The sequence below is a fragment of the Sorex araneus genome, chromosome X, assembly GCF_027595985.1.
Source record: "Sorex araneus isolate mSorAra2 chromosome X, mSorAra2.pri, whole genome shotgun sequence".
Lineage (NCBI taxonomy): Eukaryota > Metazoa > Chordata > Mammalia > Eulipotyphla > Soricidae > Sorex > Sorex araneus.
In genome coordinates, this window is record NC_073313.1 from 51826567 (window position 1) to 51847722 (window position 21156).

Below are 21156 nucleotides of genomic sequence, written 5' to 3' on the forward strand. Positions count from 1 at the left end.
GGTCATGAAGCAGGTCTGCCCTTCCCTAAGGAGAGGTGAGCAGGACCAGAGCCACAGTACAGCAGGAAGGGTGCTTGCCTTGCAGGTAGCCGATTCACGTTTGATCCCGTTATCCCATATGGTCCCCTGAGCACTGCTAGGATCAATTCCTGAGCACAGACCCAAGAGTAATGCCTGAGCATCACCAGGTGTGGCCCCAAAAGAATTAAAAAATTAAAAATAAAAGAGGCTAGCATGGGTGGCTCAAAGAAGACACACATGGAAATCCGGGTTCGATCCCCAGCACTATATATGGTCCCTAAACACCACCAGGATTGAGCCCTGCACTCAGGGCTAGGAGAAAGAGATCTGAGCACCACCAGTTTCAGCTCCCCCAAACTGGGAATAAAAAGTCTACTCTAAAAGGCATTTCAAAACTGGTTTTAAATATTCATCAGGACACACCACGCAGAGGGGATGCTGGGGGTGAGAGCTGGTTACAAGTGTGGGGTTGGGGTGCCCTAAGACAGAAGAAAAGTCATCTATCAGGGCAGCTGGGGTGCCCCACCCCCCTGGGACAAAGTAGAAACAGGCCCCAGGGCCAACTAGGAGCCAGCCCTCCCTTCGAGGTAGATCAGGGAAGGGGACCGAAGCAGGGCTCCCATGGTGGAGGTGCCAGCCAGCTACCTCCTTAGTGATACTGCTGGTAGTTCGGGTAGCCTTGAGCTGCGTCCTTGGGGGGCAGCTGGCTAGGGTCGTCCAGGAACGGTGGAGCTGGAGAGAGAATAATCAGGTAAGCACAAAGGGAAGAGGCAGAGGAGAACGCTACCCTCACCGGCCACCGCAAAGGACTCACCATTGCGGAACTGCTGGGCAGTGTACCGAGTGAGAAGGATGCCAACCCCCTCGATCAGGGCCAACAAGATGCCCCCCATCATGGCTGAGCCCACCATGGCCAGTGGGCCACCTAAAGGAGAAGGCAGGGAGCAAGGGAGGTGAGGGTCGGCAGTATAGGGGGTGGGGGGAGAGGAAGGGACAGGGAATGGGGCCACTCACTGCGGGCAGCTAGCACAGCTCCAGTCAGTGCTCCGCTGGTTATGGAGTTCCAGGGGTCCTCCTTGCCACGCACCCGCACGAGGCCACAGTCAATGGTGGAGAACAGACCACCCCACACAGCAAAGCTCCCTGGGGGGAGGTGCGGAAGGAATGAGGTTGAAATAAGATTACTGGAAACACCCAGAAAAGCCACAGTTCTGCATTAGGAAAAGCCAGTCAATGCTGTGTGTGCCGATGTTTGCCCAACGGTGTGCTGGGGCCAGTTCTCGGCATAGCGTGTTATCTGCTGCCATTTTTCAACTGCTAAGATTACTAAAATGCTGAGCAGCGGTTGGAGAAATAGTACAGCAGGTAAAGTACTTGCACACAGCAAACCCAGATTCAATCCCTGGCACCCCAGCGGGTCCCCCAAGCCCTGCCAGGAGTAATGCCTAAGCGCAGAGTCAGGAGAAAGTCCTGAGGACCGTTGGGTGTGGTCCCAAAAACCAAAAAGGGAGAAAAATCAAGTGCCGAGCAAAGAAGCAGGTACTTGGAAGGAGCAGTGTCTCCATTAATTAGGAAGTAATATTGTGTTCCACTATGAAACAAACGAGGTGGCCAGAGTTCTCACCAATGGCAGCAGGTGAGAGATCAGCACCATGTGACAAATGGGCCTTGCGCCTGGGCTCAACCCCAGACTACTGTCCAACTGTTGGGAAGAGTCGCTGCCTCCAGAAAGCCCCAGGCAAAGCTGAGGCTGGAGTCTGGACTCCCAACCAGCAGTCTAGACAAAAAGGAACCAGGAACCACCACCAGGCCTCCTCAGGGCCCTTGTCTCCCTCAGTCTCTCACCTCCAATCTGGGGAGCTCGAATCCTCACAGCATTGAGACTACCTCGCAGGCGGTGGCGAAATCCCTGAGAGAAAGTGAAGAAAGTGGGGTAAGGGTAGGGTTCAGCTGGCTCGAGACCGTCAAGACCAGTGACAAGCAGGGGTTCCACCTCTCAAGGAAAGGAAGAGGTGGGGGACCTATTAGGGGTCCCAGGGGTAGTGATAAAAATGGTACCAAGAACCAGGGGGTCTGGGGAGCACCTCCGCATGAGTTTTCTCGGAGTCAGGCTGAGTTATCATTCATTCATTCATTCATTCATTCCATGATCACTGAGCACCTGCGTAGATACAGCAAGGAACAAGGTAGATTGGAGCCCTGTTCCCTTCAAGTTTACATTACAGCTGAACAGATAGACTCAGAGTAAGGGAGCAGAAAAACAAGAGCGTTTTAGGTACCAAGAGCACTCCTGAGGAAGAGGAATGAGATCTGGAGGCCAGTGAGATAGCACAGCTGGTAGGGTGCTTGATCTGCACGTGGCTGACCTGGGTTCAATCCCCAGCCCCCCCATATGGTTCCTCTGAGCACCACCAGGTATGATCTCTAAGTGCAGAGCCAGAAGTAAGCACTGAGCACCATCTGGTATGCCTCTTCCCCAAAAAACTGAATGAGATCTGAGAGGGTCAAAGAAGGCCTCTAGGTGGGGGCAGAGTCGCTGAAACCCCAGGGATTACTAGGAACATGGGAAAGAGACTTCTAGGAGTTAAAGGGTGGGGCAAGGATAGAGCAATTACAGAGACCCAAACAAAAAAGGTGGCATTTAGAGGTCTCCAAAGTAAGAGGCCTTGAAAGAGATAGAATTATGTAAAATCAAAGGCATTTTCTCAATTTTCACCTCATGCTTCGCATGCAGCAGACCCAAGTTTGATCTCCAACACCAAATTGTTCTCCTTGCACCAAGCTAGGAGAGTCCCCTAGCACCTCCAGGTGTAAGCAAAATCCAAAAGCAAAAAAAACACACCCGCAAAAAAAATTACACTTTAATACTATCTAATTAAGCCAATCACTTCTAATCAGATTTTTGATCTGAAGGACCAGAGAGACAGGAAAGGGGTATAAGCTCTGGCCTTACAAGTAGTCAACCCTAGCTTAACTGGACATGCATCAGGTCCCCCTAGCCCCACCAGGGCCCTGAACATGGCCAGATGCAACCCCCTTACCCCCCAAAATAAACAGAAAACAGCAACAGATTTCTAATTCAGAATCTGCCTCTAGGTAAAATTCTTTGAAGTTGCGCCTACTCTTCTAGGATTTGGTGATGACCACTTGTTTGAACAGCAGTCACGCTTGGAGCTCTCCCCAAACCCAAGATCTGGGAATCAGGCCAGGTACATAGCAGCAGGTGAAGAGACAACAGAACAAGGACTTGCACAGATCTAGAAGTTCCAAGCAGTTTTCTGAGTGATATCTCATGTGAATGGGGCAGGATCTCCCCACCCTCCCCAGAAGGGCACGACTCACCACAGGGGCATTTCGGAATCCCTTGATGGCCTGGAAGACACCACCTCCAATGACACCCATAGTGAAAGCTCCACCACAGTCATCCACAATTCGCCAAGGGCTACAAAGAGGGGTGGGAGGGAAGGGAAGGATGAGGCTAGGTGAAACGCTCCTCAAGCACCACATGGGCACATGAGAAGAAAACAAGTAGGTTTTACCTTTGCTTTTTGGGGGGTCATACCCAGCGATGCTCAGGGGTTACTCCTGGCTCTGCACTCAGGAATTACTTCTGGCAGTGCTTGGGGGACCATATGGGATGCTGGGGGTCAAACCAGAGTCAGCCATGTGCAAGGCAAATGCCTTACCTGCTGTACTACGGCTGTGGCCCATTTTCATTGAGGTACCAAGAGGTTCCATTTACAGTATGGGGTTTTTTTTTTGGTTTTGGCTCTGGGGGCTCTGTGTTCAGACATCACTCCTGGCAGGGCTTGGGGGGTTGCATGAGGTGCTGGGATGAACCTGGGTAGGCTGCGTTGTAAGGAACAATAAAATCATGCAATTGGCAGCAACATAGAAGATATCATGCTAAGTGAAGTAAACCAGAAGAAACAAACACAGGATGATCTCACGTGAGTCTCTTGCCACCCCCACCCTGCACCTGGCTGTCTTCACCAGGGCCTCTGGGAAGGGGTGGGTTGAGTTTCCCACCCCGCCCCAAGCAGAGTCCCGGCAGCCGAAGACCTCCGGAACCCAGCCACAGCGATGCTCAAGGCTCCTCTCCACACATTCCGACTAGCCTCACACATGAAGAAACTGGCAGAGGAACCCAGGTGTGCAGGACCTGGGGCTGAGATCTGCAAGCCTGCTCGGATCAGGACTGGGCCTCTTCCGCCCAGATCCCCCATTTTCCAGTAGCTAGGCGGTCACACCCAGAAACTGCCCCTGGCACTGTGTAATTCCATCAATGGCCAACATCCAGAGACTATAAAACCAATCTCCCGGAAGCGCATGGCCATTTCGTGGCCACGCAACATCTTATAGCCCAGTCCTCCCTCTGGGAAAACCTGGCAAGCTACCGAGAGTTTCCTGCCCACATGGGAGAGCCTCATAAGCTCCTCGTGGCGTACTCATATGCCAAAACCAGTAATGATGATGGGTCTCATTTCCCTGACCCTGGTAGAGCCTCCAATGCGGCACCATTAAGAATGAGTAAAGAGAGGCTTCTAAAATCTCAGGGCTAGGACAAATGGAGACGTTACTGAGACCACTTGAGAAAATCGACAATCAACGGGATGATGATGATGATGATGATGATGATGATGATGATCTCACTTATCTGAGGTATTTAGAATAACTGGACAAGGGAATGCAATGTTTTAAAGGGGGATGCCTACATCACTCATCGCCCCATGTATAGGAAAGAGAAGTTAAGAAATCAAGTGGGAGGAATCAGAGAGACAGTAAAGCAGGTAGGTCATTTGCATTGCAGAGGGTTAACTGGGATTCAATCTCTGGCATCCCATATGGTCCTCTGATCATTGCCTGGAATAATTCCTGAGCACAGGGCCAGGAGTAAACCCTGAGCATCGCTGGGTGTGGACCAAAACCAAAACAAACAAAAAGAAATCAAGGGGAGTGAATAAAGACAAACAGGAAATGGGGGAGCAGGGGTCAAGGGAATTAAGTTATATTAGTAAAGGAATGGTATGGATAAATACCCAAACCACAGATTTAACAAAGCTGAAATCATGAAACCCAGATTATAACTTTCAAACTTAAAAAAGGTACTAGAAGTGGGGGGTGGGGGAGGGAACCTACGGACACTGGTGGTGGGATGGTGCCGGAACACTGTATGTCTAAAACCTAATGATGAGTAACTTTGTAAATGGTGCTTTAATAAAAAAAAAATTAAGTAAAAGAGCAAAGAAAAAAATCAAATAAAAAGCACTAGGCCATTTCTTCCCCAAAAAAAGCAAATGGAGTTCAATTCTCTTCGCCCTGTCCTTTCTCCCTCCCTTTACAGGCCACTCGGTCAACTGCTTTACTACTAGCAAAGATGAAATTTCCTGACACTAAGGTCCGTTGCCAAGAAAAGTGTTAACTAGGTAGTAGAGAGGCACCTTATTTCTGCCACACGTGAACTGCCAATCAAGCCCCGCCTTCTCTCCCCTCTCCGCCAGGTGCATTCGGGATGAACCAAGCGCCATCAGCGGGGGTAGAGAGAGGTGGAGGGTGTCGGAAACCGGCACCACCTCCCGCCCACAATAGACTCACCCAGGCCCTGCCCCTCCCACCCTATTCGCTAAAGGGTCCCGGGTAAAACCACGGGAAACCATGGGGGTTTCCACCCAGCAACATCCCGATTCCTGTGGAAAGGCCCCAGCCACCATATCATTCACTATATCATTAGCAAAGAGGAATCGGAAAACACAGCGTCAAAGGAAACATAGAATGTTTCCACCCTATACCGCATCTTCTGATACATATCCGTTAGCCCCTCTTAAGGAAACCGAACGGCAGGAACCAAGTGGTGGGCAAGGGAAAGGCGACACAAGTTTCTAGGGACTCCTGCGACCAGGACGTGGCGTGGCCAGTGCCTAGCCCGCCCGCTTCCCTTGCTGGCTGTTGTGCCGTAGCAACAGTCCCGAAGCCTGTACCCATCTCCGTACCAGGGCTCCCGAGCGTACTCCTCCATGGCGCCGCGTCCGGCCGCGTAGTCAGTCCAACCCCAGACATGCCACGCCCCTAAACGTTTACAGTGCGCCCGGCGGGCAATCAGATCCCGCACAGTGATTGGACCACTTGGCTGTACGTTAGGCCAATGACACTCCAATTGGATACTGAGGCTGGCGTCATCTGTTAACTGCAGCCTGAGTGTCGCCCAGTTACCACAAGGTTCTGGAGAAAAGAAGTGCATTCTTGTGCCTTAGAAGACAGCTGACGCTTCTGGTGATCGTAGCGGCCCAGGAAAGGAGGCAACTGGTGTGACATACTTCTGGTGCTCTCTCTGCCTGAATTGGTAATTTGGAGGCGTGTGTATGCGGGGGGTGATAGAAGAGGAACTGTACTTTTCCCCCCTTACCGGTGACTTGGTTTCTTCCACTGGGCAGTCATTTCTGGGAATATTGGGCGAGCCCATTCGTAAGGCGGGGGAATCCGTTCTTAAATCCTTGCGCGGTGGGGAGAGTTTCTAAGGCCTCGGTAAGAACCCGGCGGGAAACAACTAGCCTGGAGGGGATGGTTGCTGAGAGATTGGGTGACTATTACCATGTGTATTTCAGTATGTAGATTTTTCCAATTGCTTCAGGGTGGGGTAGCTGAGTTCAGAAGAGAACTTGCTAGAGGGGTGGTGCTTGATTATAGAATAAAAATTCAAATCCTTGGAGCCAAACTGATTGTTCAGAATGTCCATATGTCTATCTAGATTAGACTGTCCTGCCGTCCCGCCATGCCATTGCCCGCGGCACTGCAGACCCGCTTGGCCAAGAGAGGCATCCTCAAACATTTGGAGCCCGGTAAGAGAACTAAAAGGAGAGTCTGCCCCCTCCATGTTCCAGACTTAATAGCACTTTGTTGTTGAACCTGGCACGGGTTGCCCAGCATGCACCAAACTGCACACCAGGGGGAGGGAAAAGTAGCCGGCCTTTCAATTCTAATATAAATTCTCGCTCCACGTTCACTGGCATGGGAGGCATGGGAAGGGTGACGAGAAAGACGTCAGGGTGGCAATTTTCGATAAGGCTTCCAAATAATTACAAAGTAAATTGTAAAGTGAAGGGGTGGATGTCTATCCTTTCAGTACTATTATTTACCATACTGATAACATTTTTCAAGCTCTGCTGTGGTGTGGATACTTTTCTAGAGACCTGGATCTCACTGTTCACCCGATATCAGTATCAAAAGTACAGTTTGAAGTGGTTGTGTCATACACGTTTTTTGCTTTTTTGTTGCTTTTTTGTTGCTTTTGTGTTGCTTTTTTGTTGCTTTTTTGTTGCCTTTTTGTTGCTTTTTGGGTCACACCAGGCAATGCTCAGTGGTTACTCCTAACTGCACTCAGGAATTACTGCTGGCAGTGCGCTGGGAAGGCATACGGGATGCAAAGAAACAAACCCCAGTCTGCTGCATGAAAATCAAGCATGAAACCTGCTGTACGATCTCTCTAGCCCCATGGAGTTTTTTCTCTTTATTTCTTTTCTTGAGTCACACCTTGGGATGCTCAGTGGTTACTTCTGGCTCTGCACTTAGGAATTACTCCCGGCAGTGCTCAGTGGAACATATGGGATGCCAGAGATTGAACCTGGGTCTGCCACATGCAAGGGAAACATTGTCCCCATTGTGCTATTGTTCTGGCTTCCATTTTGTTTGTTTGTTTGTTTTTGGTTTGGGGGACATACCCACTTGAGCTCAGGGCTTCCTCCTGGCTCTGCATTTCAGGAATCACTCCTGGAAGTGTTCAGGGGACCATATGAGATGCCTGGATTGAACCCAGTTGGGCTGTGTGCAAGGCAATCACGAAACCCATTGTGCAATCTCTATGGGCTCTGTTATACACCTGCTTAACTGTATCAAATACTGAGCACTGATTTGGTAGGCTTACTGTGCTTACACACTTGTTAATAATAACGTGTCCCGGGTATTTCACCTTATTTTTTTCTTTTTGGATCACACCCAGTGATGCTCAGGGGTTACTCCTGGCTCTGCACTCAGGAATTACTCCTGGCAGTGCTTCTGGGGACCACATAGGATGCCGGAGATTGAACCCAGGTTGGCCACCTGCAAAGCAAATGCCCTACCCGCTGTACTATCGCTCTGGCCCCTAATTCACCTTATTGATGTGATATCTACTAAAAGCTGTGTGCGTGGCCAAGATCTTATGGTTAGTAATACTGACAACAGGCACTGATATTTAAAATCTGTTGCTTGTGGTTGGTTTTGGGGAAGCCAAACCAGTGGTGCTCAGGGATTCCCTCCTGGCAGTGTTTATGGATGAACCCCGGTAGACCACATCCTAGACAAGCATCTTACCTGCTGTTCTTTCTCTCCAGCTCCTATGTTGACAGGTTTATGAATATTTTTTGTTTGTTTTGGGACCAAACGTGTTAATGCTCAAAGCTTACACCTGACTCCGTGCTCAGAGATCACTCCTGGTGGAGCTTGGGGGATCATATGTGCTGCTGGGGATCAAACTTGGGTCAGCCATGTGTGTTTTTTCATCTTTTAGTTTGTTGGATATTTGGTTTGGGGGCCACACCCAGCAATGCTCAGGGGATAGTCCTGGCTTTGCACTCAGGAATTACTCCTAGAACTGTTTGGGGGACCATATGGGATGCTAGGGATCAAACCTAGGTTGGCTGCTTATAACGCAAATGCACTACCCGCTGTACTATCACTCTGGTGCCCTGTTTTTTTTTATTTTATTAGCAATACCAAGGATATCGCTGGCCTTTTGTTTGGGGCCTACTGTGTGCCAGACACTTTGCTTTTGCTGACATTGTTACAGCCACAGCTGAAGCTTGTGCTGGGCTTACTGAGGGGGAATATACACCTTAAATTTGACTGCACCTGGAATACCCTGCCATAGTGGCAGTGTGGGGTGGGGGGAGACGGGACTGGGGAGGGTGGGAGGGATGCTGGGTTTACTGGTGGTGGAGAATGGGCACTGGTGAAGGGATGGGTTCTCGAACTTTGTATGGGGGAAACATGAGCACAAAAGTGTATAAATCTGTAACTGTACCCTCACAGTGATTCACTAATAAAAATAAATAAATTTTAAAAAATCAACACTAAAAAAAAATTGACTGCACCAATATTCAACTTCAACTTTTGCCAACTTCAAAAAATAAGTGGATTCTGGGGCCGGAGCGATAGCACAGCGGGTAGGGCGTTTGCCTTGCACGCGGCCGACCCGGGTTCGATCCCCGGCATCCCATATGGTTCCCCAAGCACTGCCAGGAGCAATTCCTGAGTGCAAAGCCAGGAGTAACCCCTGAGCATCACTGGGTGTGACCCAAAAAGAAAAAAAAAGTGGATTCTGAGCAGTGATATTATTCAAATCCGTTGCTTGCCAATCTCTTACTAATCAGTGGGCCAGAGTCAGAAAAAAAACCCTATTTGGCAAGTTTGGGAGCAGAATCCCTTTGACTCTTCTCAAATAAAACCCTTGCTGTTGCTGTAGAGAGATATTACAGAAGATAAGGTGTGTGTTTGCCTTGTATGTGGCTGACTCAGATTCGACCCATGGCACCACGGAGTCCCCCAACCTCCTCCAGGAGTGATCCCTCAACAGAGGCAAGAGTATTCCCTGAGGGTCGGAGTGATAGTACAGAAGGCAGGGCATTTGCCTTGCATTTGGCTGACCTGGATTCAATCGCCGGCATCCCATATGGGCTCCCAGCACTGCCAGGAGTGATTCCTGAGTGCAGAGCCAGGAATAACCCATGAATATCGCCGGGTGTGACCCAAAAAGCAAAAAAAAAAAAAGTATGCGCTGAGTACTGCTAGTGTGCCTCCCCCCAGAAAAAAAAATTTTGGTTATTTTTGGGCCACAACTCCCTGTGGTTCTTAAGGCTTACTCCTGGCTCAGGGAAACATTCCTGGTAGGGTCCGGGAGTCACGAGGTGCTGGAGATCAAACCCAGGTGAGCTGCATGTAAGGCAAACACCCTACCTGCTATACTATCACTCCATCCCAAACACCTTGCTGTTGACAATGCATTTTATCCCAGCAGATTTGCATAGTGTGGTCGTGTGCATTTCCTGAAATAAGGAACTCTCTAGATGTAGTCTGATGAATCCTGTCTAAACATTCAAACCAGATTGGTTTAAGTACTAATGTATTCTCTGAATCCAGAAACAGAACAGATATAGCTAAGTTTTTGTCCCAGTGGCCCGACAGGGGCTTTGATGGGGAATGTGCTATTTGTTACAGCAGGTGCAAGCTGGCACGAGAACCTATGCATGTGCACACACACATACACACAATATACTCAAAGCAAACTCATCAAGCACAGGCATGCATGTATCTGTGGTTAGGAGTGTCCCTCTAGACTTGGACTTTAGCATGAGAACCCCCCAGATCCTTACTGCTTTCTTCCTCTCCCTTCCTCAAGAACCAGAGGAAGAGATCATTGCTGAGGACTATGATGATGATCCTGTGGACTATGAGGCCACCCGATTGGAGGGCCTGCCACCAAGCTGGTACAAGGTGTTTGATCCTTCCTGGTAAGCCTTGGGGGCCTGAGAGGTGCAGGTTGCTGACTTCTGCCATCCCCCTCTTTGTCTGTTATGTCTTTGGTCTTGAGGTATATGGGGGACACACGGGATCCACTGTGTTGGGTTCAGACATGGAACCAATGCATTCAAGAGACTGGGGAAATGGGAATTGAGAGAAGACCAGCCTACTGATATTCCCTCCCTCCCTCCCACTCACTCTCCATAGTGGGCTCCCTTACTACTGGAATGTGGACACAGACCTCGTGTCTTGGCTCTCCCCACATGATCCCAACTCCATTGTTACCAAATCTGCCAAGAAGCTCAGAAGCAATAACGCAGGTAAGCTGGCAGATGTAATTCCTACAGGTGAGGCATGTATGCCCACCCCATGCCTGGGAAGCTGTTGAAGGTCCAGGCTGCTGGTTGGACGCTGAGAAGGGGAAGGTGACTTCGGAACTTTGCTGTACCCCAGATGTGGAAGAGAAGTCAGAGCGGAGCCACGAGAAGGCCGAGCGGGCCCACGAGAAGGCCGAGCGGGCCCACGAGAAGGCCGAGCGGGCCCACGAGAAGGCCGAGCGAGAGCGAGAGCGGGCCTATGACAAAGCGGAACGCGAGAGGGAGCGAGAGCGCGAGAGGGAGCGAGACCGTGAGAGAGAACGGGAGCCACGCGAGCGTGAACGTGAGCGCGAACGAGAGCGCACCCATGACAAGTCAGAGCGGGACGAGGGCAAGGAACGGCGCCACCATCGGCGGGAAGAGCTAGCCCCTTACCCCAAGAGCAAAAAGGGTAAGCAGATTCAGGGTGAGGGGGGTGCGTGAGAGGGTTGGGGGGTGCAGGGAAGGAAGCCTTCAGGTCCTGAGAGCACATGCACTCATCAGGGCTAGGGGTGCTGCAGATCCATGCCTTCCTGGCATAGGGGGGATCATGGTGAGAAGGAGTTCCTTGTACCTCCATCGAAGACCTTACTGTGCAATTTTCTCCTGTAGCAAGCCGGAAGGATGAAGAGTTAGACCCAATGGATCCCAGCTCATACTCAGATGCACCCCGGTAAGTGACAGCTCCTCCTCCTCACCACCCTCCCATTCCTCTTCTAGTCCTCCCCCTTCATCAGCTCAAGTGCCTGCTTCCACCCTGACCCTTTATCCCCTCCACCCCCAGGGGCACCTGGTCAACGGGACTGCCCAAGAGGAATGAGGCCAAGACAGGCGCCGACACGACTGCCGCGGGACCCCTCTTCCAGCAGCGCCCCTACCCGTCCCCAGGGGCTGTGCTGCGGGCCAATGCCGAGGCTTCCCGCACCAAGCAGCAGGACTGAGTCTTTCTCCACTGCCCACTTAGGCATCTCCTACTCTGGGCTTTTAATAAAAAGGCATGTTGGTGGACCATGTTCCAAAGGGCTAGAGTGCTTTCTTCCCTCCAACTTTGGAGGTTTCCCATCCCAAATCAGCCAGACGCAGAAGACATTTTATTTGCCAAAAAAAGACCTAAGAAATAATGTGTGGGGTGGCACGGGACATGGGGACAGCAGGAACTGAAGGCTGAGGTGAGTCCTATCCATGCCTTCATTCCCAGACCAAGTTTGGTCATAGGTCAACCCTTTGGGGAGGGAATCGGGGTTGGGTGGGGTGAGTGGGGCAGTGACTACCTTCTCCCACCCCTAATACTGATCAGAGTTGGGTCATGGCTGGGCCTGGGCCAGAAGGGAGAACGGAGGCCAGTGTCGTCGATCCCAGCAGCTACGAACCCTTCACCTTGGTGAGCAACCTGTGGTAGGGGTGGGGAGGAAAGAAAAACAACAGAGCTGGGGCAGGCTGGCAGGTGTGCACCCTGAGCAAGCAAGGGCAGCGGGAAGGAAGCTGGTAGTTCTAGAGTTAGTAGTCACAGCCCATGCAGAGAGGGTCAGAAAGCTACACGTGGACTAAATAAATACAACATCTTTATTTGGCATTGGGTATCCTGACATTTGTTCATTACAGTTCTTTAGAAAAACAACGCCCCACCCCCCAAAAAGAATCAGAACAAATTAATCAAAAATAAAGATCCAATGGCCCTATGTACAGATAGCAAAGACAGCCCAGGTGTCTCCCACGTGCACACACACACGCACACAATCACGCACACACACGTACAAACATACGCGCCCCTGGGAGACAGTTAAGGGGTTAATAAGCTTTGGGGACTGCAAAGGGTAGGTTCCACATGTCAGTCATTTTAAGACACCCTCCCATGAATGAGGGCGACTCCAGCAGCCATTAGGGTAGCACAGATGTGGTTGGCAGCATTAATTTTCCTCAGGATGGCTCCGAAAATCCCCCCTGCACCTGGCTGCTTACTGTGTCCTTACAGTCAATGGCGCATTGGCTTTAACCATCTCCCCTCCTCACTTTGCCCACACCCTGGATTGTGAATTAATTACCTGATCACACCACAAAGCCCCTAACCATGGAAAGACAAAGGGCCACCATGGCACCCTCCCCTAGCCACCCCTCCCCACCCCCTGAAATTGGCAGATGCCAAAATTCTCAGCTCTGGCCCCTAATCTCCCTGGGTGCTGGCAAGAGGCCTGTTTTCAAGGAGCCTCCATGTTAAGGGAAGGCACCCGGAACACCACAGAAAGACCTGGGCGACTAACCCTGATGCAGTGTGGTGGTGAGGGCGAGAAGGCCTCTGGCTCTGGGCAGCTGGACCCACAGGTAGGCCTTAGTTGTAATCAGAAAGCTGGAGCATCTGTGTCCTGACCAGGGGGAAGGGTCTGCTGGGAGGGACTCTCCCTGGCCTGAGACAGGACACTGCTGGCTGAGTGGGACAAAAAATAAAAGGCCTTGATTGTCCCTAACGGGGTGAGACGAGGGCAAAAGTGGCCAGCTTACAACCTGAGGAAGGGTTAGCCTGATGGCCCACCTTCCATGGCCGTGGAAGAAGAGCGTGCCCAGTGCAGAGAGACAGGCTCCTCGGTGGTGACTTGGCTCCTGCCACTGCCCATACCCTCCACCCAGTCCCCCGCCCAGTGTCCCCCCACTGCCTCCAGCCCTCACTTCACCAGCACTGACTTGGGCAGGAGGGGCTCCATGCTGAGGTCTCCGCGGTAGGAAGTTGGCGGTGGCGGTGGCTGCCCTGGAGGCTGCTGGTGAGTGCAGGGCCCGGCGCTGGCCGAGACGGAGGCGGAAGCGGAAGCTATGGCTTTGGCTGCACCTCGGGGAAGGCTGTAGAGGTAGACGGCCCCGATGACAAGCCCGGCACCCAGGGCAAACAGTGGGTCCACGTGGAAGCCAAAGAGGCGGACGGAGGCAACGGTGGACAGCACAATGGACAGGGAGGTGGCGAAGCCCTTGAGGATGTTGTCAGCGTACTTGACCACAACAGCTACCAGCAGGCCACCAAAGGCCTGGTTGAACACCACACCCCAGACAGCAGGTGTGTAACCAAAGAAGAAGCCGTGGCGGGCCACAGCTGCCCCCTCGACCCACCAGAGCCCCACCAGGCCCAGGGCAGTGCCGAAGAGGCCTAGCTGCAGGTTGCGCAGCCACACAGAACCTGAGCTGCCCTTGAGGATCTTCTCGAAGTAGACGCCCGCGAAGCCGGACGAGAGGCAGGAGGCCACGACGGCTGCGAGGCCCACCCCAGGGTTCTGGTCCAGGGGCCGTGGGCCCCCACCCCCGGCCTGCTGAGCCTGCACAATGGCGACACCGGTGAATAGCAGCAGCAGGGAGGCCCACTGCAAGCGGGAAAGGCCGCGGTTCAGCATGAGCACAGAGAACAGCGCAGTGGTCAGGATCTTCAGCTGGTACGTAACCTGGGGGCGGCAGACACTGAGGGCAGGCCCACAGGACATGAGAGACACCCCAGGCCCTGGGGGGTAAAAACAGCCATTCCCCAGGGACCAGAGCAAATAGTACAGCAGGTAGGGTGCTTGCCTTGCACACAGCTGACCCAGGTTTGATACCCAACACCCCATATGATCACCTGAGCCCACTAAGCCCGATCTCTGAGAGCAGAGCCAAGAGGAAGACCTGAGCACCGCTGGTTGTGGCTCAAAACAAACACCAAAAACACCCCAGTCTTCCACTGAGCATTGATGCTCAAGAGCTCGGAGGGATCGAGGGGCCAGAGAGATGGGACCGAGTATGGCAGAGCACCCCCTAGGGTCCACAGAGTCTACTGGGAATGATCCCAGTGCAGACCCAGTGTGCCCCCCACCAGAAAAAAAACAAGCAATAGAATCTGTGAGGCAGGAGTGCCTAAGAAATGCCTTACTGTGTGTCTGGCCTGGGCCTCAGTACCTCATACAATAGAGGGCGCTATTGCAAAATTCAAGGTAAGGTATTGGGCCGCAGTACCTCATACAATAGGGGGCGCTATTGCAAAATTCAAGGTAAGAATGAGACACTGAATGACTTGCCCAGTATCACACAGCTGGGAAGCAGCAGAGCTGAGAATTGAACCTAGGTAGCTCAGCCTCAACCCAAAGTTACTTGGATTTTGTGTTTGGTTGGTTTTGTTCTTTTTTTCTGGGGCGGGGGGGTATTAATACTCCATTTATTTTTACTTCTCTTTTTTTTTGGCCACACCCAGCAATGCTCGGAATTACTCTTGGCTCTGCACTCAGGAATTACTCCTGGAGGTGCTCTGGGGACCATATGGGATACCGGGGATCAAACATAGCTTGGCCACGTGCAAGGCAAACACCCTATTCACTATACTATCTCTCCGGTCCTGTTTGGGTCATGTTTTGTTTTGTTTCAGGGCCTCCCAGCTACATCAGAGCTCAAAGGTTACCCCCAGCATTGCTTGGGGGACCATGTGGGTTCCCCGTGGACTACACATGCAATCCAGCCCTTTCACCCATCTCCCTGACCCCTCAGTCCAGGCTCCTGAACCCATCTTTCCCAGGCTACTTGCCTGTACACAGCCTCAAACGTTTCTACTGCCAAGGCCTCAGAGCAGCTCTTATGCCTTCAAGTGACCCCAGCTTCCCAAGCCTATTCCACTTCCAATTCACAAACCCAGATTGAGTGAGTTCCAAGGCCACTCAAGAGTTCCAAACCTGTTCCTGCCTTCCCCCACCCCAATATTCCCTATCCTCCACCCCAGCCAATTTCTTTGCTGGGCTCGAGGCTCACCTGGAAAGTGGCAGCTGGCAGATTGGAGATGGCCACATACTGGAGGTTATTCTGCAAGGTGTAGATGAGAGAGGGCACTGCAAGCTTGAGGGTGTCCACATACTGCACCAGGACAGCCTCGTGGAGGAAGAGAACCAGATGCTTCACATTACCTAGGTAGGGAAAGAGAGCCCTTTGTAGAACTGGCTTCTGAAATGGTTGGGGGGTGGGGATCTTCCATGGACAGGACAGGGCCTGGGTTTGTGTCTCCCAAACATTCTGACTTGGAGACCTAAAGAATGAGGTCTGGACTGTTTCACTAAAATAGTCCCATCTCTTGTAGGCATGGTGGATATTTGCCATAAGGGATACAAATTCATCAGCCAAGGGCCAGAGAAAATATGGGTTAAGGCATTTGCCTGGCACACGGCCAACCCCAGAGGCCAGCCCCCAGCACCACATACATAAGGTCCCCTGAGCACAGAGCCAGGAGTAAGCCATGAGTGCTACCGGGTGTGGTCCAAACACAAAAACAAAAAAATCACCCAACCACTGTGTCTGATCATCAGATGATTTTTATTCATCTTGTCTTTTGTTCTTAGGCCATACCTGGTAGAACATGGGGGCTATGCTTGAGGAATTGCTGCTCCCAACAGTGGTTCAGGGGACCATGCAATGCTAGTGATCAAATTAGGTTTGAGCAAGGCCAATAAAAAACTCACCCCAGTGCCTTTCAGGGTCATCCTCGGAAAAAAATTTCCTATCACCAACCACTGTGCAAGGATTGAGCAAAACAGCTCAATGTTTGGTCACAAGAGCCCATCCTTGCCCTTGACTGCATTCATTCCCGAAGTAGTTACCCATCTCAAATCCCTTATCCAAGCGCCCCGAGAACAGAGCTTTGGGCATCCTGATTGTTCAGGTGTCATCCACACATATAAATTGTTTACATTGTATAAACATAACACATTCATTGCCAGAGAGATAGTCCAGGAGAAAAAGATGCTTGCCTTGCACACAGCCAAGCTGGGTTTGATCCCCAGCACCTTATAGTTCCCCAAGCCTGCTAGAAGTGATCCCTGAGCAGAGTCAGGAGTAAGCCCCAAGACTGCCCAGTGTAGCCCCAAAACAAACCAAAGAAAATACCATACACTTCACCACACAACTGGCACACCATGTCCAAGCACATTCTGGTGTCCATTGTGACTTGTGTTCTAATAAGGAAAAAAATAAGTGATGCGAATATACAATGGCCTGACAGAAGGGCGGCACTTTTTTGTACTACAAAATTCATTCAGAGAAAGAAAAAAGTGGAGGTAAAGGAGTATTTGAAAGCGTAAATTAAGAGGGAGAAGGCTTGGGACTCCTGCCCATATATATTCATTTCTCCCTATCTAAAGCCTCAATCTTGGGGACTGGAGTGATAGTACAGTGAATAGGGTACTTACCTTGTATGCAGGGCCAACATGGATGTTAATTCTCAGCACCCCCATATGGTCCTCTGAGCCCACCAGGAGTGATCACTGAGCATCACTGGGTATAGCCCAGAAACAAACAAAACACTTGAGGGCTGGAGCAACAGTACAGGAGGTAGGGCTCTTGCCTTTCACACGCTGAGAATTTGGATTCCTAGCACCACATACAGTCCCCTAAGCCCTACCAGGAGCGATCTGAGTACAGAGCCTAGCAGAAGCCCTGAGCACAGCCAGACGTGGCCCAAAAACCAAAATGATAAAAATAAAGCCTGAGCCCCGAGGATCGGATTTATGCCCTTTATCTGCACCTCCACAGCTCTCCACTCCTGACCTGCCAGGGTTTGTGTTCACTGTTTGAATCTCAAAACCAGGCATGCAGAGAAGTGGTGGTGCTTATACTGTTGCCACTCAGCACCCTGCAGCTCAAAAGTGGGTTCAGAATGTTTTCTGTGGGCCAGAGACAATACAGGAGTTAAGGTGCTTGCTTTGCAGGCCGCTTATACTACTTGGAATCCTCAGCGCATCTGATTCCTCTGAGTACCAACAGGGGTTACTCCTGAGCAGAAAGCCAGGAGTAGTCCCAGAGCCATTCCAGGTGTTGCCTGAATTCCCCCCAACCCCAACAAATTCTGTTTTCTATACAGTTTATACTGAGAGCAGAACCATTAATGAACACATCTCCTTTGCCCATGCAAGGCTTTTACCAAGAAAGGAGTGGCAAACATTTTATAGAAGGCACCTCTTTAGGGCTGGAGCAATAGTACAGCTGGGGGGTGTTTGCCTTGAATGTGGCTTACTGGGGTTCAGTCACTGGTAACCCATATGGTTCCCTGAACACTGCAAGTAGTAATTCCTGAGCACAGAGCCATAAGTAACCCCTGAGCATCACCGGTATGGCCTAGAAATTTATAAAAACAGAAGGCTCCTCTTTAAGGAAGGCCAGATTTCAAGGAGGTACTTAAGTCAGTAGATAAATATAACTTAGAGATAAATATCAAATGTGAGGTGCTAAATGATAGCTCAAGATGGTAGGCTGCCTAAAATCTATAAATTCATGGCCCGATTTGTCTTTTACTGAGTGGAGAAAGAGCTGGAGAGGAATCTCAGGTGAACAGACTTCACAAAACACCTTCTAACTTTCGGAACACTGACCTCACACCAACCGAGTTCTGACTCTTTCTCTTAAGGCTGCCAATCCCCAACCCAAGACGTCCTCTGTACACGCAGTCTCAGAGGGGAGCCACGTCTCCAAGCCCGAGTCCAACAAAAGTCTTCAAACCTTGAGTTGACATTTAGGACAGCATTATGAATCTGAACACTGATTGGGTATTTGATGATTTTATTACCTTATGAAATGGCTCATTCCAAAATAAATTTGATGTATTATTGTTTAGATCGGGGTTATTTTTCAATGAATCAAAATACTTGTATAAGATAATAAGGGGGATTTGTTTCAAATCACCCTCTCTTCGCATGGGTCATACTTCAATAAAAGCTTGGGAAGGGGAAGAGGAGAGAGGCAGACACAGCTGGAACTGTGCATGGAGAATGACTAGGACTACTTAAGGGCAGAGCAATCATGAGCTGATGATTGTTGAATTTGGGTAGTGAGGTATGTGGGTAGGAGTAGTGGGTATGTGCCTAGAATGTGGTAGTATGTGGGTAGTCTTTTACTGTGTCTCCCGATGTTTATCTATCTTTTAAATTCTCCTTAATGAAAAGTTAAAGGAAAGCCCTGACTACCTCAAGGGGCTGGGTCTCAATGCTGGAGTTCATAGCTGGCAAGTTCCTGGGGCTAAGGGGGTCTAAAAGTGGGAGTGCATGCTAGATACACTCCCGGCAAAACTTCCACATGTGGGCCAGCAGTATGTGCATGAGCACGCGCACACACACACACACACACACACACACACACACACACACACACCGCCCCTCCACTCCCCCCTTGTCCCATCCACTGACCCCAGCACATCCTCCCTCCCTGACTCGTACCCCTCTTCTGTGCAAAGAGCAGCAGCAGGCAGGTTAGACCTTTGAGCACTTCGGCCATGACCACAGCAGTGGTGGCAAAGAAGGTGTCTCCAGGCAGCGTGCGGGCGTATCGGATGCTGAGGATGAGGGAGGCATTCTGCACCACCAGCACAGCTAGGGAGATGTATTTGAGGCGCCGGTGAGCTGTTGGGGAACAGAAGGATAAAAGGGAAGAAGGGGTCAGAAGCGGCTGGGCATAGCCACACCCACTAACCACCCTCCACCTCTTCTTTATCAACCCGGATTTTACCAGCTGCTGCTACTTCCTCCTTTTGCACGCCTTCCCCCACCACTTTGAGAAGGAAAGGAAGAAGTGGGGCCTCACCCCTCCCAGCCATACCTAGAATCCTCCAGGAAATGGCTTGGGGCTGGCTCTGGGGCCTCACTCCTTTCCCCTGGAGGCAGCTCTCCTCTAGACAGAAAACCGACTTCATTCTATGGAGTTTATGGAGTGCTTATTGCCAGCCTGTTGCTTGGCAGAGGGGGGTTTATATGGGTCACCTCAAGAGACCCCTGTCTTACTCTGCGCTCCAAAGGAAATATAATAAGTATCCCCAATACACAGAGGAGAACAGGGCAGATTTGTAGGAACTGATGATGCTAACTCAGGAGAATTTGTCCCCGGGAGAACCTGATTCCCTCTCTTAGGTTAAGGCATGGCCACCTATTAATGAATCCAACGGCGAATAAATCACCTTTCTCTGAGAATGGTCCTTCTAACCCTTCCTTCCTATGGTGTGGGGCTCCTCCAAAGCCAGCATGGTCCCATATGGGAAAGAAATTATTCCCCTACTGACACAAGGATCAGACCCCACACAATGAATGGTTACTTCACTGGATATGAGCTGGGTCCCTCCAAGAGGAATAGAAGGTTCTCCCCTTGTGCCACATGGTCCACTCAGCCCCCAACACTTCCCTCTATCCCCTGTCTTCGGCCAAGGCATTATTCTTTGTTCTACAGTCTCCCCACACCCTCAAAACGCTTTTTCTCTCCACCTTCGATGAGTCCCTCCCCTCCCCTTTACCACGAACCCTGCCTCCATTAGGGCCCCCCAGAAAAGACTTCTCACCTTTAATGAATATCCCCAGATTCCAAATGGATTCTCTGTTAAGTCATACAAACATAACAGGCCCCACCCTGTCAAAGCAGCCCCTTCGCCTAAGAAACCACCACCCCTCAGGTCAGCCTCTCGCTTCTGGAAGGAGAGACCGAGCTGACACACGCCCCCTGAATGCTCTGAAACCCTCCAGAAGGAAGGAGCCGCCCCTCCCTTTGGAAAGGGCTCCCCTTGCCACACGCACAGGGGGCTCCCCCCTCAGAACGTGGCCTTCCCGTTCCCCCCACACATACACAATGGCGGTCCCACCCTCCTACACACTCCCCGCCACACACACGCACGTACGCACGCACACACACACACAAAAACACACACACAAGCACACAGCAGGTCCCTACCGGATGCTTCCCCTCGTTCCGGAGGAACCGTCCTGACCCCGTAGCGCTCGCGACCCCGCACTTCCCCACAAGTCTGTCTCACCCGCACTGGCGGTCCCGGGTTCCAAGGTCCCAGTGGATACCGCCCCGGGACCAGTCGCCGCCGAGGAACCACCAGACCCAACCGCTGCCATGTTGGCATCTGCCGGGCCCGTCCCCTCGGCAACAGCAGGCCACTTCCCTGGTCGTCATTTCCGCTTCCGTTCCCGGGGTGGGCGGGACCGGCGGAGGCGTTCCCCGGCAGCTCCGGGAGCTGCTGATTGGCCAGCCAGCCCGCGCCGGCCGTCTCCCAAGCCTTGGCCACGCCTCACCGACCCGCCCCCACCGCTAAAGACCCCGGAGCCTCCTTTCACCCCGAGGTCGTAGTCGGCCATCCGTATCTCATTTGCTTGGATTCCATCCCTTCCGGCTGGCTCAAAGCTTAGGTTTTGCAGAAGGCCCACATCCTACGATGCTCAGGAGCCTCCAGCTCGGTGTTCAGGCTGCTCCTGGCAGTGCAAGG

At 51.4% G+C, this 21156-nt stretch overlaps 3 protein-coding genes across 6 annotated transcripts; 1 reads left to right on the forward strand and 2 right to left on the reverse strand.

Annotated features, from left to right (window-relative positions):
* Positions 1–404: 404 nt before the first annotated feature.
* TIMM17B (translocase of inner mitochondrial membrane 17B) lies at positions 405–6082 on the reverse strand. Its single transcript, XM_004606430.3, has 6 exons — positions 6012–6082; positions 3364–3463; positions 1867–1930; positions 1036–1164; positions 836–946; positions 405–753 (listed from the first exon to the last, which is right to left on the reverse strand). Exons 1-6 carry the CDS (start codon positions 6035–6037, stop codon positions 671–673), a joined length of 513 nt encoding a protein of 170 aa, XP_004606487.1. The 5' UTR covers positions 6038–6082; the 3' UTR covers positions 405–670.
* Positions 6083–6216: 134 nt separating this feature from the next.
* PQBP1 (polyglutamine binding protein 1) lies at positions 6217–11941 on the forward strand. Of its 2 annotated transcripts, none has more exons than XM_004606431.2 (7): positions 6217–6361; positions 6767–6857; positions 10451–10562; positions 10780–10892; positions 11026–11340; positions 11541–11601; positions 11713–11941. In XM_004606431.2, exons 2-7 carry the CDS (start codon positions 6791–6793, stop codon positions 11867–11869), a joined length of 825 nt encoding a protein of 274 aa, XP_004606488.1. In that variant the 5' UTR covers positions 6217–6361; positions 6767–6790; the 3' UTR covers positions 11870–11941. The 2 variants fall into 2 exon arrangements, with proteins under 2 accessions (XP_004606488.1, XP_054978901.1); XM_055122926.1 differs by lacking the exon at positions 6217–6361 and adding an exon at positions 6498–6543.
* Positions 11942–12015: 74 nt separating this feature from the next.
* Positions 12016–20896, reverse strand: SLC35A2 (solute carrier family 35 member A2). 3 transcript variants are annotated; one of them, XM_055122924.1, is made up of 5 exons: positions 20698–20896; positions 19121–19303; positions 15675–15826; positions 13605–13757; positions 12016–12318 (listed from the first exon to the last, which is right to left on the reverse strand). In XM_055122924.1, exons 1-5 carry the CDS (start codon positions 20786–20788, stop codon positions 12196–12198), a joined length of 702 nt encoding a protein of 233 aa, XP_054978899.1. In that variant the 5' UTR covers positions 20789–20896; the 3' UTR covers positions 12016–12195. The 3 variants fall into 3 exon arrangements, with proteins under 3 accessions (XP_054978899.1, XP_012787728.1, XP_054978900.1); XM_012932274.2 differs by having other exon boundaries at positions 12069–12318; positions 13605–14347; positions 20698–20837; XM_055122925.1 differs by lacking the exon at positions 12016–12318 and having other exon boundaries at positions 13064–13757; positions 20698–20890.
* Between the last annotated feature and the right edge of the window lie 260 nt (positions 20897–21156).

What these genes read in the sequence shown, in the direction of transcription:
- TIMM17B (XM_004606430.3), bottom strand. Translation starts at nt 6,037, where the DNA reads ATGGAGGAGTACGCTCGGGAGCCCTG. An exon ending in GATTCCGAAATGCCCCTGTG is followed by an intron (nt 1,931 to 3,363) that starts GTGAGTCGTGCC and finishes ACTTTCTCTCAG; the next exon opens with GGATTTCGCCACCGCCTGCG. An exon ending in TGCCCAGCAGTTCCGCAATG is followed by an intron (nt 754 to 835) that starts GTGAGTCCTTTG and finishes TTCTCTCTCCAG; the next exon opens with CTCCACCGTTCCTGGACGAC.
- PQBP1 (XM_004606431.2), top strand. Translation starts at nt 6,791, where the DNA reads ATGCCATTGCCCGCGGCACTGCAGACCCGCTTGGCCAAGAGAGGCATC. An exon ending in GCTCAGAAGCAATAACGCAG is followed by an intron (nt 10,893 to 11,025) that starts GTAAGCTGGCAG and finishes GCTGTACCCCAG; the next exon opens with ATGTGGAAGAGAAGTCAGAG. An exon ending in TCATACTCAGATGCACCCCG is followed by an intron (nt 11,602 to 11,712) that starts GTAAGTGACAGC and finishes CTCCACCCCCAG; the next exon opens with GGGCACCTGGTCAACGGGAC.
- SLC35A2 (XM_012932274.2), bottom strand. Translation starts at nt 20,788, where the DNA reads ATGGCAGCGGTTGGGTCTGGTGGTTCCTCGGCGGCGACTGGTCCCGGG. An exon ending in GCTCTTTGCACAGAAGAGGG is followed by an intron (nt 15,827 to 19,120) that starts GTACGAGTCAGG and finishes TTCCCTACCTAG; the next exon opens with GTAATGTGAAGCATCTGGTT. An exon ending in ATGGAGCCCCTCCTGCCCAA is followed by an intron (nt 12,319 to 13,604) that starts GTCAGTGCTGGT and finishes CCCCTACCACAG; the next exon opens with GTTGCTCACCAAGGTGAAGG.